This window comes from Cyprinus carpio, chromosome B13 (assembly GCF_018340385.1).
Source record: "Cyprinus carpio isolate SPL01 chromosome B13, ASM1834038v1, whole genome shotgun sequence".
Lineage (NCBI taxonomy): Eukaryota > Metazoa > Chordata > Actinopteri > Cypriniformes > Cyprinidae > Cyprinus > Cyprinus carpio.
The window spans coordinates 1,738,274-1,752,505 of record NC_056609.1 but is presented as its reverse complement, the minus strand read 5'-3'; the positions used below and the strand labels follow the sequence as shown (position 1 = coordinate 1,752,505).

General features: G+C 36.9%; 2 protein-coding genes across 6 annotated transcripts in view; one reads left to right on the top strand and one right to left on the bottom strand.

Annotated features, from left to right (window-relative positions):
• The window catches only part of mcu (mitochondrial calcium uniporter), a 64,575-nt gene extending 63,630 nt beyond the window's left edge, over positions 1–945 (bottom strand). The window contains exons 1-2 of one of the 2 annotated variants that reach the window (XM_042736230.1): positions 811–945; positions 522–697 (exon numbers count right to left, since the gene is read on the bottom strand). In XM_042736230.1, coding sequence (XP_042592164.1) covers positions 522–697; positions 811–895 — 261 coding nt within the window. In that variant the 5' untranslated portion in view covers positions 896–945. Of the gene's footprint in view, positions 1–521; positions 776–810 lie in introns of those variants that run through there. The other variant, XM_042736231.1, reaches the window with a different exon arrangement.
• A 9,554-nt stretch (positions 946–10,499) lies between these two features.
• LOC109075779 (calcium uptake protein 1, mitochondrial) overlaps positions 10,500–14,232 on the top strand; it is a 70,223-nt gene continuing 66,490 nt past the window's right edge. For 2 of the 4 annotated variants that reach the window (XM_042736227.1, XM_042736225.1), the window contains exon 1: positions 10,500–10,700. The gene's annotated coding sequence lies outside the window, so the exon portion shown is untranslated. The remainder of the gene's footprint in view (positions 10,701–14,232) is intronic. The other 2 variants (XM_042736226.1, XM_042736228.1) reach the window with 2 other exon arrangements.

Genomic DNA, 14,232 nt, shown 5'->3' with positions numbered 1-14,232 from the left:
CCTTGAAAGAACACGCTTTGCATGCTTGAAATTACTAAAACGGTCCAGTGCCACGTAATCAATCACGGATGATGTGTCTCAGAGTCAGCGTTAAAGTTGAGACCACTGTTGCTTTCAAGGTTATCCTGGAAGGGAATGCACGGAGCCCATGCGCCACGAGCGCACGCGTGCGATTCTGAGGCATGCATGCAAAGTTCAAATGTAATGTGCATACACGAGTCAAGCCGTGACATGGGCTGATTGTACATGTGTAACGCCTCCGGTAAACGGGACGTCTTGTACAGCTCGACAGAAAGTGCACTGGTTAATGATGCAGCACTGCTGATCATCACTGTGCAATGCACGGAACACTCAATGCGGACAGAAACGTCCCAAAACACTTCCTTGGCGGGTTGTTTTTATCTAACCCGCACCAGAGAGAGGAACCCAGCCCCCTTATCTCTCCCTTCACAACCCTCCCCTTGTCCAGCAGCAGCGGTAGCGGCACCCATTCTCGGTTGCTTTCTATTCCGGGGACTCACCGTTCTTGTGCTCTGATGATGTCGCTGTGAGGAGACACCGAATGCGGGAAAAGCAGAAGAGGCTACGGCTCCGCTGCTCCGGGACAGGAGGAGGACCGATCTACACACTTTCGCAGCCATCTCTGGAGTGAAACCCGGCCGAGAGAACGCAAGTGCTGCGGGCGAACCGACTGAGACTGTTGGAGGAAAGGGAGGGGAAATAGGAAGGGCTGCTGGGCTGGGCTAAAATTTCATACACACACACACGCAACACTAAACACAAACGCGCACAGACACGTATATTGCCTACACAAATGTTTCACAAGCAGGTTGCTGTAGTTCCACTTTCGAAGCGAAAAACGCGTGAAACTCTGACACAGACGATTATATCTCATAACACACACTATGTCAGTAAAAGGAAGTCGTAGACTGAAATACCACGGTCTCTAGGACAACATGAAAGGAGCGTTTTGATTGGCCGAGCGGTTACCTGCTGGCACCGCTTGGAACTCTTTTCGTCCAATGAGAAGACGCGCAATTCTGTAGTTTTGACAACTTGAATAGAACGTCAGTTCGACCAATCAGAGAGCGCGGGACTCTGGCGCTCCAATGTTTTTTCTCTATGAAGGAAAAAAATAACATTTAACTCTATATAAAATCTATATTTAGCTTTTTATGCTTGAATTATTAAACCACGAAACAAAATCCTTTAAAGTTTTATTCACAAAATGGTGTATTTTGAGAGTGCACATCTGTTCATTGCAGATAGTGGTAGATATGCCAGAAATACACTTGGTGGTGCATCACCACCTTGTCAGCCATGTTAAAGTTGACATAAACAACACAATCCAAATTTGCTTTCCTAACCTTTTTATGTTCCATATAGTGGTTGGTGATCAGTGGGTTTTTGAATAAACATTGTTCACCTTAACTCACCATTCCACTGAACTTATAGGCTTACATATTATATTTATGACTGCATTAACCAGACTTGAATTGCAACAATGTGTAGGACTGCACATTTTTTTTACTGCTAAATTCAATAAACATTCAGTAAAAAGAATAGAAATCTGTCTTAAATCATCTCCTAGGCTACCTGACGTTTCACTGTGTCACTGTGTCATTCATTCTTGCTTCTTGGCAACATATCCACCCTGTGCATTATATAATTATGTCTCTATTATTAGAATGTCCTTCAAACAGTTCTTTGGAGTTATAGGACAAGAAAATGCCAAACCGCATTTAATATACTCTTTCAAGGCACCTAATCCACTTAAAGCAATAACACAATACACACTGAAATTCAATCTACTGGCATATGCATCTACTTCTCTGAGTCCTCGTGTAGGGCTAGTTGTTTCTGATCTCAAAATTTTCATTAAGCAGCCAAACAAATTTGAGGCTTTCAAACATGTGTGTTTTTGTCTGTTCAAATGTTGCATGGTCACACCCTGTAAACTGTTGCTACACATTCCAGAGTTCAACCAATGATTGAGTGCTCATCTACAAGGACTCTAATGCATACACGCTGTAACTCCATTACTACTCCAAAAGATCACTAATCTATCTAAAGCACTATTTTAGCATTGATCTGAACCAGTGGCATTATTTAGATTACACAGTGACAGGTGTCATGGGTTTTACTTTGGGGTTGGACTATTGTTTGCATACAACTTCTGCCAGAAACAGATGGCTGTTATTGAGAGTTCTACCATGTCATTCATTAATCATTTTACATAAATCACAGACAACTGCATACTGTACATCCTAATTGAATCTTTGCTGATGTTCAAATATTTCAAATCCACTCTGCACTTTACTATTATCTTTGAACTTCTATTAACAACTGTTTTCCAAGGAGTGGTTCTCTTGGAAGGCCGGTCAGATGGGATTTGTGTTACCTTTGAGCCTTGGTTCTTCCCAATGTTTCTTCCTCGCCCTTAAGGAGTGGTTTACTGCTGTTTTTGCCTTTATTTTTATGACCACAATTGACAAAAGCACTAAGAAATAAGCCTGAACTATAACTACTAATGTTGTCTTTTTATTTTAAAAAAAATATAAATAAAAATTGTAAAAGGTATCTCATACAATCAACAGCACTCAATGGCATCAAATAGCTAGCTAAATTTGCTTTAATACCACTTAATAATCAATATAATCAAGTTTATTCACAAACAGTTTTCATCAAAATCATATGAAATTGAAAGAACATAAATGACCACTGTTCTTTCTGTTCCGAAAATGGTTATTTTATGGAATTGCTTTTTGCAATCATCATTTTTAAATGTGTAGTCTGAATGTTTATGGGATTTGTTGCCAGATTAGGTAACTAGGTCAAATTTATATTTATATTATTAGAGCTTTCGAATAACTATAAGATACTTTTGAATTGTTTGGTAATCTACATCGTTTTGATACTTTTTTTTTTTTTTTTTTACCTTTTTGAAAAGTGTAAAGAGGTTAAGCCAACAGAGACTATTCCAATCTTCACTCAAGTAAGGTTTTTTTTTAGCATGTGAGATCATGGGTTACCTCATTAAATCATCTCTAATAAGGTATTAAAGCTGAATCTTGTGAAATAAACAAATATTTAAGAAAAACGCAAATGTCTGGTTGAATTTGGTCAGTATTACTGCATTCTCTTTAACAGTAAAATTTTTAAGTGTAGAATTATTTTTTCCTACCTTAATAGTTTCACAAGGAATATTCAGTTGGATTCGGTTGTTATTCTGTCATGTTACTTAAAAAAATTCTTAGTTTGTGACATTAGTCCAAGCAAATCTGACCTCTTCAGATTGCTGAACATCTACCCACAAAATCCTCTGCTTATCTTGAGACTTAATCTGTGCAACAGTAGAACCAATTGAATATACAGATGGCCATAGTTTTGAAGACAGCATGTGTGTTCAACAGCTGTAAGGCTTATGCAGTTCGTTAACTTGAGCCACATGATTGAGGCTAAAAAAAGACCGTTTTGTTTTTTACACACCTGTTGCTGAGTCACAGACCTCTAAAGACCTGCTGGAAAACATGGCTGACATCCTGATTCTTTGCCTACAACTCTCTCCGAGTCGCTCCTCTGTTGCCACGGGAGACACCAGGCACGTATTTGAGCCGGTTCTTCTCAGAACACCTCAGGAGTCTTATCAGTGAATCTGCATGAATTACAGATGAGTCAGATGAACTCTGGCAGAGAAGTCAAACAGATAAAACAAACACAAGCTCTGTTCTTAACTGGACAATCTGAGTGATTCAGTCATGTCAAGGGGTTTGATTTAGCACACATTAAAGTCCAAAGGCATACAGCCAGTAGTCGGGGACGTTAGATCTGAAGCATATGGGCCGATAGGAGGTTAGATTAAAGAATTAACGAAAGCATCTGTACTCTCACTCACCCTATCATACATACAGATACAAGGAATAAAACTGCTGGAAACAGTACAAAACATTTCCTTAAGGAAATATCAGTGCTTGTAAAGCAGTAAAATAGTCAAAACAGCCTATGAGAGAGAAAAGAACCAACAAAATTCAGTATGCAAATTGTTTTTTAAAGAAGACATATTGCAATTCTGCATGCAGATATTTTGATGACGTCACTGCAATACATTACATACAACCCCCTGTTTCCTCATTAAAATATTTTATTGAAATAATTTCCCATTTAAGTTTATACAAATCAAACATAGCTAAAAAAAAGAGTGCTATGGAATTGAACTGAAGGCATCTTTATGAGGATAATAACTCCTTTACATTGTTGCTAATAAAACACTCAGTACACTTGTCTATATGCAAATATACTTATCCCGCTCTCAAATTCCTCTAATTGGCTTATTGCTTTAATTGATATTCATTTACTGCATAACATGTCAAAGACTACAAAAAAAGAATAATGCAATTACAAATGCATTCATTAAAAATTAAGTAGTGAGTCAAATTAGTTTTTAAGCATGCAACATTACTTTAGATCTGGCAGTGCTGCTAACCATGCAGCTTTAAGTTTGTGTGCTCTTTGAATTCAGCCAAGAGTTCAGGAGGTCAGTCTACTGAATTGACTAATGGGGAAATGTCTGTGTATTATGCCAATTTGCAAGTGCACAAACTTGAACTTTGGTACGTATCAGAAGACAAACAAGTGAATGAGGCATGATTATTAGTGTGACTGTAGCTTTACAAATTAAAAAAAATGTGCAGATGGAAAGCAACTTGTGTGAACAGCAGAAGGTTAAAATGATCTACAGAGTGCAGTTTGTTGTGAAGAGGTTTCAGTTAATTCGTTGCAGAGCAGAATTAGAAGAACTAGATTTGCATTTCCTTAAGGAAACAGAAGTGCTTGCAAGGCAACCAAAGAAAGTTTATAATTGAAAGTTTCAGGTAAGAGATAGATAGAACACCTGAGGCCAAGTGGTTTAGATGAATACATTGCTTAAAAAATTGTGCAGGCGGAGAAGAAGAAAAAGAAGAACACTTTAGGGACCAATTCTAACTATTAACTAGCTGCTTATTAGCATGTCTAACATATTGTCTGTTTATTAAAGCACATATTCTGCATCACCATAGTACCTAAATTTAACAACTACTAACTATTAATAAGTAGCAAATTAGGAGATTATTGAGGCAAAAGTTATGGTTTGTTAATGGTGAGAATTGGACCCTAAGATAAAGTGTGACAGAACATAATGTTCTAAAGGAATCATTTAAACTGATAAATATTTTTAAAAAGAATACAAATAAATGAAACACTTTAAGAAACCCTTAAACAGCGTACTTGGTATTCAACACCTCATTTGAAGGTCATGTTTCAGGAGCACACTCATATCTAAGGAGAGGACATAAGGACTGGTAACCACAGCAACACGGAAACATTTGTCAGCACCTGATGAATGCACCGCTCCCAGGGCTCAGAAGTGAATCAAAGGAGAAAGGGAGTGAGCACCTGACACCCTTCACTACACTCTTAAAAATAAATGTGCTTCACAATGCCATAGAATAACCTTTTTGACTAAATTGTTCCATAAAAACCTTTAACATCTGAAGAACCTTGTTTCACGTTGTAAGAAATTATAAAAAAGGTAAGAAAGAGATGGTTCTTTAAAGAACCTTTGACTGAATGGTTCTTTGTGGAACCAAAAATGGTTCTTCTATGACATCGCTTGAAGAACCTTTTGAAGCACCTTTAGCCCGTATGAAATATTCATCCACACCACAGCACAAATACTTGGATGTGAGAATTGATCTATTAAAGAGCACATATTTCCATTCATTAGACTCTTAGTCACCTGAACTCCACACCTGATGCATGGCAGAACGTTCCTCTGACACACACACACACACACACACACACACACACACACACACACACACACACACACACACACACACATAGTGACTGGACAAGATAAGCAGAAATCTGAACCTGCATTACTTGTTCTGTCTGAACTATCACACACACCTGATTAACAGCGTGTAACACGAGTCCATTTCTTTCTTTCGTACACACATACAGATGACAGATAGCCAAAGCAACAACATCGTCCACACTTCTAGGTCAGCAATATCATAAGAGCTCTGCTTTTTCGGGTTTAAAAAGTTCTGAATGGGTAAATTCTACCTCTGTTTGGAGATTATTGTAAATCAAAATGAGTGTTTTGTGACTTTTAGCCTGTCTGTTAGATTTGAGCTCATCTAGGCCAAATAATTTTGATTTGTGTGTGTGTGTGTGTGTGTGTGTGTGAGTGTGTGTGTGTGTGTGTACTTGTGAGGGCCAAATGTCCTCACTTGTGTAGTGAAATAATATGACAACTGCACTGCTGAAGACATTTTACTGGTCCTTACTAGTTAGAAAGCCTTGGGAAAGACATGTTTTGATGCTAGTGTAGGGGTAGGTTTAGAGGATGGGGTTGGGTTAGGTGATAGAAAATATCATTAACCTGGTATAAAAACAATGGAAGTCTATGCAATGTCCTCACTAATATAATTAAACAAATGTGTGTGTGTAAAGTGTGTGTTTTTTGTGTTTACAGTATGCCCTTGGTGTACATATAATTTTGCCTACTTTCGTCAAATGGTCATCATTTTTAACAACTTCTACTGTTTTTTTTTGTAATTTTGTTGTGAATGCAGTGAGTAGCTTGGTAAACTACCGTTTCAAAGTCACCTCCTCAAACACTGATGTACATTTAGAAATTAAACTGTCATTGTTGCGATGCACATTTTCCTGTGATAAAGAAACACAGAAAGGATTAAAAACAAAAGAGATGAGGACACATATGCTGCCAATAAGGCTAGCTTGGTCATGCTGTAGGCGTATGATCTGAATAGGTCTATTGTAATAAAGATGAATTTGCGTGCAGATATTATCAGGGCCAGCACTCTGTGCCAATTGTGGTTTCAAAATGACATCCTCTCTAATCTTTTATTACCACCGTCCCCTCCTCCAAACTCAGAGGAAATAGATTTATCAAAACTTTGCTCCATGTAAATGCAGCATAAATACTGAGCACTATAGCGTATAACATCTCCTCCCCCCCAAAATCAATAATAATATGTTTAAAACCAAGCCAATGTCTTTTTCTCACCAGAGAAAAAATGCCCTGTAAAGCCCCTGATTATAAAAGGCTTTATTTTTATGTACACTTTTTGACATTGAACAATAAAACATCATGTTTTACTCTGCCTAGAAGGCTTTGGTGATTAGGAGATAGATTCTGTCAGTCTGACAGCAGAGAAATTGGATATGCTATAAGAGCACTCAACAGATCAATGAGATTTCTGATAGACTGAAATAGACTTGAATTGAAATATTGCTGTAAGTTACTCACCTCATGAATAACTGTACCACTGGCGACTAGTTGGATCTGAACTAAAATACACACTTAAAAATTGATTATGGCTGGCATGGAGACGTGTATGGAGATTTATTGAGATACAAAAGGGTGCAGAGAAGTGGGCTTAAATGAGACATGTCTCCAGTCTGGCTCCACTCTCAAAATGAATGTGAGAACAGTCAGTGGCCCGTGGTTATTTCTGAACAGCAGTGAGACTTCTGCATGAATAGACTACAAGTATTGCTCTGCCAGACTTTTGACTGTAGGCATAAAGTCTGGTCCTCTTTACGTCAAAACATATTTAAATATCTTCCAAAGAAATCCATTTCATAATTTGACTGTGGCTAATGCTAACTACAAGTGCAACTAACTACAACAAAAGAGTGATTATAAGATGACTGGCTATAAATATATTAGCTAATATTCAATATATTCCTACATATATGATCACATTTTCTCTTGGCCGTACAGAGGTGAGTCAGTATAGCTTCTTACAAAAAAAAGTTGAGGTCTTATGTTTTTGAAAGAAGACACTTATGCATTTATTTGATCAAACATACTGTAAAAATTTATTGTGGAAAAAATATGACAATTTTAAATAAACTGCTTTCAATTGTAATAAAATATTTTAAATAAAATATATTTTTTAATATGTAATGGAAAAGCTAAATTTTTAGGAGTCTTCAGAGTCATATAATGATCCTTTGGAAACCATTCTAATTTGCCGATTTTTGGCTCGACACAGTAAAAAATCCCCACTGATTTCAACTTAAAAACCTGTGTTCAACTGCTACTTTACATTTTTTAGGTATAATCAACTTAGTTGTACAAGTAATTTCAACTTAAATTACATTAACCGACACTGAAAATTAAATTGATTTTCATATTCAAATGAAACTAAATTGAAATTGTTCAGCTTATTTTGATTAGTTAATGTATAAAAACACAAGTGGTCATGACTTAATAATTAATTTTTTTATAAAGAAGAAACATTTATTCTGTTTCTTTTGAAAAAAAAAATTGTGGAAACTGATTTTTTTTCAGGATTCATTGGAAGTTCATAAAAAGAAGCATTTATTTAAAAATAGATTTCGTAACATTTTATTAATTTAATTTAATTTGTCCTTTCTGAATAAAAGTTATATTTCTTTATTTAAAAAAAACACCACTTACTGACCCCAAACTTTTGAAAGGTAGTGTATTGTTTAGTCAAAATGAAGATTTACTTCTTGCGATTTCCAAGGAGAGAAATTGGAGATTATTGTATTGGCTAAAAGTTTGTTTATAGGCAACTTTTAGGAGAAGACCAGCATAGAGGACTTCAACAGCATGATTTTCCTCCCCAAACCAAATCAAACCCTCGACCTCAGCTGATTTCATTAGGCAAATCATGCATTCACCTGTCAATTTAAGACTTTATGGATAGTCTTTACTAAGGTTAAGGTTAGAGGTTAAGTTTCATAGGGTGTTAAATCACTACTCACTATCACTGTTTGACAAGCGTTATTATATCAACGCACCAGCAGTTGTTTGCCAAGTGTTTAACTTGTATATAGAATCTTTAATGTAACTAGATCTTGCAGACTAACAGTGCCTAATTATTTAGTGGGTTATGGCAAAAAGTGAACTCTTTATAACCCGGTGATGATGAAGCCAAGCTTCACACAGACTAAATTATAAATCCACATTTAACTTAAATCTACATTAAACAAAAAAATCTGGTCTTCGAGAGCATCCAAAATAGAATAGTTTGCATAGATGGATCCTCTATGCACCCAAGCTCAGATCCTGTTTCACGGTCGGTTGATCCAGAGAGGAAATTTGCCAAATACGGAGGGAGTATGTGTGAGATAACACTAGGAGATGAATTACAGCAGAGGAAACACAGCAGAAGGGAGGGAGAAAAAGAGGAGGGCCGAAGAAAGAAGGAATTAGAAGAACTGAGCAAGTTCAAACACGTAGGAGAAAAACTTTCAAAAATGCTGCCTATTTCTGGTCCTTTTGTTTTGTGTGCTTTGGGCATACACTTCTGATATTGAGTCATCTCTATCTGCAGGGAGGCTGCCAGACGTCTTGAAAGGGAAATAAAATCATTTAACTGAATCAAGTATCCAGCCCCACACCGTGAACACAGACATTTAAGGGTTTATGACCAGGCCCTGCTGAAAAGATCAAGTCATACTGCCCTAAAGTGGTCAAGGTCAACTATAATCAAAGCTTTATTTTAGAACATGGACATGTGGCTTAGACAAGGTGCTCGTCTTACACAATTTGACTTTGGTTACTCTTGCTGGTTGTCCAGCTGAGCAACTACGATCAGTTTCAACCAGTTAAATGCAGTTTAGTTATCATCTGAAGCTAGTTTAGCTGGATTTTCTGGCAAGGTGACACCCTATTTATGACAACACAACGAGAAAAAAAAAAAGTTGACATAGGTGACATAGTCTAATACATTAAACATAACAAATTTCTGAAATAAATCCCTGGATGTTTTATTTATGAGTATGAGTGTGTGTGTAAGAAGATATTATGAAGGGCGAAAGGCTTATCTTATTTAGTCATAACACTTAATTTAATGATGACTCTGATTTAACTGTGTAATTTAATGTTACGTAAGTAATTTAATGTTATGTAAGTCTGTAAACTGAGAAGCACACACAGCTAGAAAGTAGGTATGGAATCTATGGATTTGGACATATAGGCTACTGTATGAGATATATATTTTACAGTGATATAAGAGCCATTTTTAGTTCCCCAAAAAAACAGTCAGTGAACCATTTTCTTAGCGTGAAGAACATTAAAAAATGTTAAGAACTTTATTTTTCAACCCCTCTATGAAGAACCTTCTGTGGAATGTAAAGGTTCCATGGATGTTAAAGTGTACCATATTTACCATGGGATTTAAATGGTATCACAGAAAATAAAATTACCATCAATGTTTGAATTAAGCATTGTAATATCAGTGTACATTTTCGAAAGTATGGAAAATAAAGTATTTAGCTATAATAGCCAAAAGTGCTTATCTAGCCTATTTCCTCGCAGTGAGCAAAGCTATAGCAGCACACCTTGTTTTTAAGACTCATTTGTCTCTACTCCAACCACTCCTATGACACTTACAATTTTTTGACGAAAGCAACACAAAAGCTTTCTCACCTCGCCTATGAATACTTGTTGTGTTTACAAACAGAAGGGAGTTATTCCCGCAGAGGTGATGTGTTGAGGAGGAGGAGGCTGTGGGGTGTGTTTGTGCTCGGCCTCCGTAGACGCGGAACTTCAGCAGAGACTGCCGTTAACGGAGAACCGGAGGAGAATCTATAGCTTTTCCTGAAGAAATCTTCCGCGCAGGACTTTAACCGAGATCGCCTGAAGTGTCAGAGTGAGTATATGATCAGACTCGATCACATTAACTGCACTGACAGAGACAGACAACCACAGGAGCTAGCGCGTGAGCATAGTTTAGATAGATAGCTGGGCTGTCTGCATGTGAGCGATCGTTTGTGCATGAACATACTGCAGTTGAAAACGGAGTCATTATTCATATCCATATATGCAGTCTCTAGACGTCTGACAGTATATGAACATGTAACAGTGAAAAGGAAGCAGTTAAAATGTGTAGCTTTTGCTAATGATTCGGCTGCATAAGACCTCAGGGCTCATCCACATGCCCAGCGTAAACTCTGGCTCATATTTGATAAACTCTGGATATTTTAAAGCTCTTATATTTGCCTAGGACACAGTTTATGTCACTCTTGTGTGAAGCAGTGTCATATTTTTGTTCTTCTACATTAAAAGCATTATTGACGCTCTTGTTGACAAACAAGTTTAATGTTGACCATGTTGACATTTCTGTTATGAATATAGCTGTCATGTCTTGTGGTAATAATACAGTTAGTACTTCTTTTTTTGTGTGTGTGTGTTTACATGGTATTTTAGGGGTAGTCTGCAGTAACTTTTATTTAGGAGAACTCATTCCTATAACAATCAGACACTTTTACTGATAAACTTCCCAAAAATTACATAAAAAAAAAAAAAAAAAAAAAACTGATGTCCAGGGGGCGTATTACAGAAAGATCCTAACTTTAAAGTCTTATCTTATCTGTTTGGTAACCATGGTCATTTCAGTTAGGACCACATTTAGGACAAAAGCTATTACAGAACAGCATTTCCTAAGTGTGTTATCTTATCTTACAGATAGGAAGGGGTATTTCAGAAACCACCTAACTTGACAAAAAAATCATAAAAACTGTCGTAACTTTAGGACAAAACCACAGCTGTCCTAACTTCAAAATTATTTGAAAGCTAACAGCAAAACCGCTTACAATTGCGCTGTTCAACAATGGTATTACATTTATTGATTATTGAAAATAAAGCTTCTAGAACGGAAATGTTAAATGGTAGAAAGGCTCTTGGAGGACCCTGAAGATGTCTAATTAGTCATTAACAAGCATTATAAAACGTTGAACAGATTTTTGTTAAAAAACTTGACATATACACTCACCAGCCACTTGTACACCTTGCTAGTACGTCTTCAGAACTGCTGTAACTCTTCATGGCATGAATTCAGCAAGGTGCTGGGTACATATTGACATGATAGCATCATGTAGTTGTTTCAGATTTTTCGTCTGCTCATCCATGATGCAAATCTCCCATTCCACCACATTTCATATTGGACTGAGGTCTGGATGACGTTTGAGTATAGTGACCTCATTGACGTGTTCACTACACCAGTTTGAGATGATTCGAGCTTTGTGACATGGCACATTATCATTACTGTTGGAAGTAACCTTCACAAGATTGGTGCACGGTTTGTTTTTAAAGGACAGATAAGGTTAGCAACAATAGGTAGGCTGTGGTGTTTTATCAAAAAAGAGGAAAATAAACATGAGAAGTGCCCGTAATACAAAGTTTTAGACATAATTCCGAAAAGCTTAGAACAGGGTCGATAAATGGGGGAAAAAATGTAATAAGAGTCCAAGTTTTCACTGACTTGAGAATTGAATATTAACATAACTGACAACATTACTACAAAACGTACCCACAAACAAACAAAACGCATTGTGGCCTTTGTTTACAAGTAGTTTGGGAATCGAAAATCAATTCCAATTCCAGAATCGGATACTTAAGTTCGGGAATCAGATACTTGTTGTAAAATGAATATTTCAAATCCACTTATCAATTCCTATGTGCGCATCTTCTTTTTTTTTTAAGTGGCGAAAAAGGGCTGTTAAAAATGTATTAATCTTTATTGATTCAAGAGATTCATTCAAAAACAGATTCATCCAGTAATAAAACAAGTAAATCTTGAGTGAGTCGTTGAATCATACTATGCATAAATTCAAAAATCGTGCAGCTCTGTCAACTCAGTCCAGGACAGTTTTTATGTAGCCGGCTGATTTTTGTTCATGGTATTAAGCAGCAATTAAATGTTTTGCAAAAAAGAGAGACAGAATAAATATGTTTAAAGGGGTCATGTGATGCTTTTTTTTTAAAGATCATTATTTTGTGTATTTGGTGTAACAGAATATGTTGAAATGCTTTAATTAGGGGTGCACAATAAATGTCAGCCAATAATTAATGCGCATCTCGTCAGTAAAGCTGGTTCTCTAATCAGCGGTAAATTCCATCAGGTGCTGATTTCATACAGAGCAGCATCTACTACATGGAGCCGTTGTTAACTGACAAGCTCCGCAAATCCACGCTGATAATGAACGTCTCTGTGTAGTAACAGCTGCTCTATGTGAAATCACACACCTGATGGAATTTACCGCTGATTAGAGAACTGGCTTTACTGATGAGATGCGCATTAATTATTGGCCAATATTTATCGTGCACCCCTGGCTTTAAAGGGATACTCCATGAAAACTCCATGAAAATTTTGCCATTAATCACTTACTTCCATGTTGTTCCAAACCCGTAAAAGCGTTGTTCGACTGCGGAACGCAATTTAGATATTTTGGATGAAAACCGGTAAACTCAGACTGTAAACAGTGTCAAGGTCCAGGAAAGCATGAAAAGCATCATCAGAATACTCCATCTGCCATCAGTGATTCAACCGTAACGTTAAGAAGCAACGAGAATACTTTTTGTACACAATGAAAACAAAAATAAAGACTTTATTCAACAATCCCTCTCCTCTGTGTCTCTCCAAATCAGCGTAGTGCCATTTTGTCAATTCTGAGCAGTACGCAGATGGCCTACTCTCTTCTGTATCTTCTGTATCTCCTAGGTTCATGAAACGGTCGTCCATAAAATGCATTGCTCTTCTGTTGTAAGTAATCTTAAAGCTTCTTAAATACATTTACTTCCGGAAGGTCAAATAAAGTGCTTTTGCTTTCGCCTAGAAACACACAGCATCTCCCTGACATGGCTGCTTCAACACTAACTGCGGTTGCTGAAACCACGCCTTCTTTCTTTGCGTGAACATTTGGGCGGCATTATGCAAATATTTCCACATAGTGACGTAGATATGTTGGGGCGTGTTTGAACGAGCCGTTTTAGGGGGGTGTGGACGAGTCTTAACTTTGATAAAGAATATCTCTTTGGATTTGAGACTTTAGTCTTTGCAATTTTACAGATCTTCTTCATGCACCAAGAGCTTGCAACATTCCAAAGAGAAAGGAAAAATTGAATGCTGCAAAAACAAACCCTTTGATATCTAAATGTTTGACTTTTGATTTTTTTAACCACATTGGAATCAAAACTGGGAATCGCTAAGAATCGGAATCGCTAAGCAGAATTGGAATCAGAATTGGAATTGATCAAATTTAAACGATACCCAAACCTATTTACAAGTCATATTCCAACTTTTGAGAGCATATTTTGACTAGTGGTTGACTTATGTTTTGGTTTTTGATATTCAATATTGTGAATGATCAGTGGCCAAATAATTCTATTATATAGAATTTAAT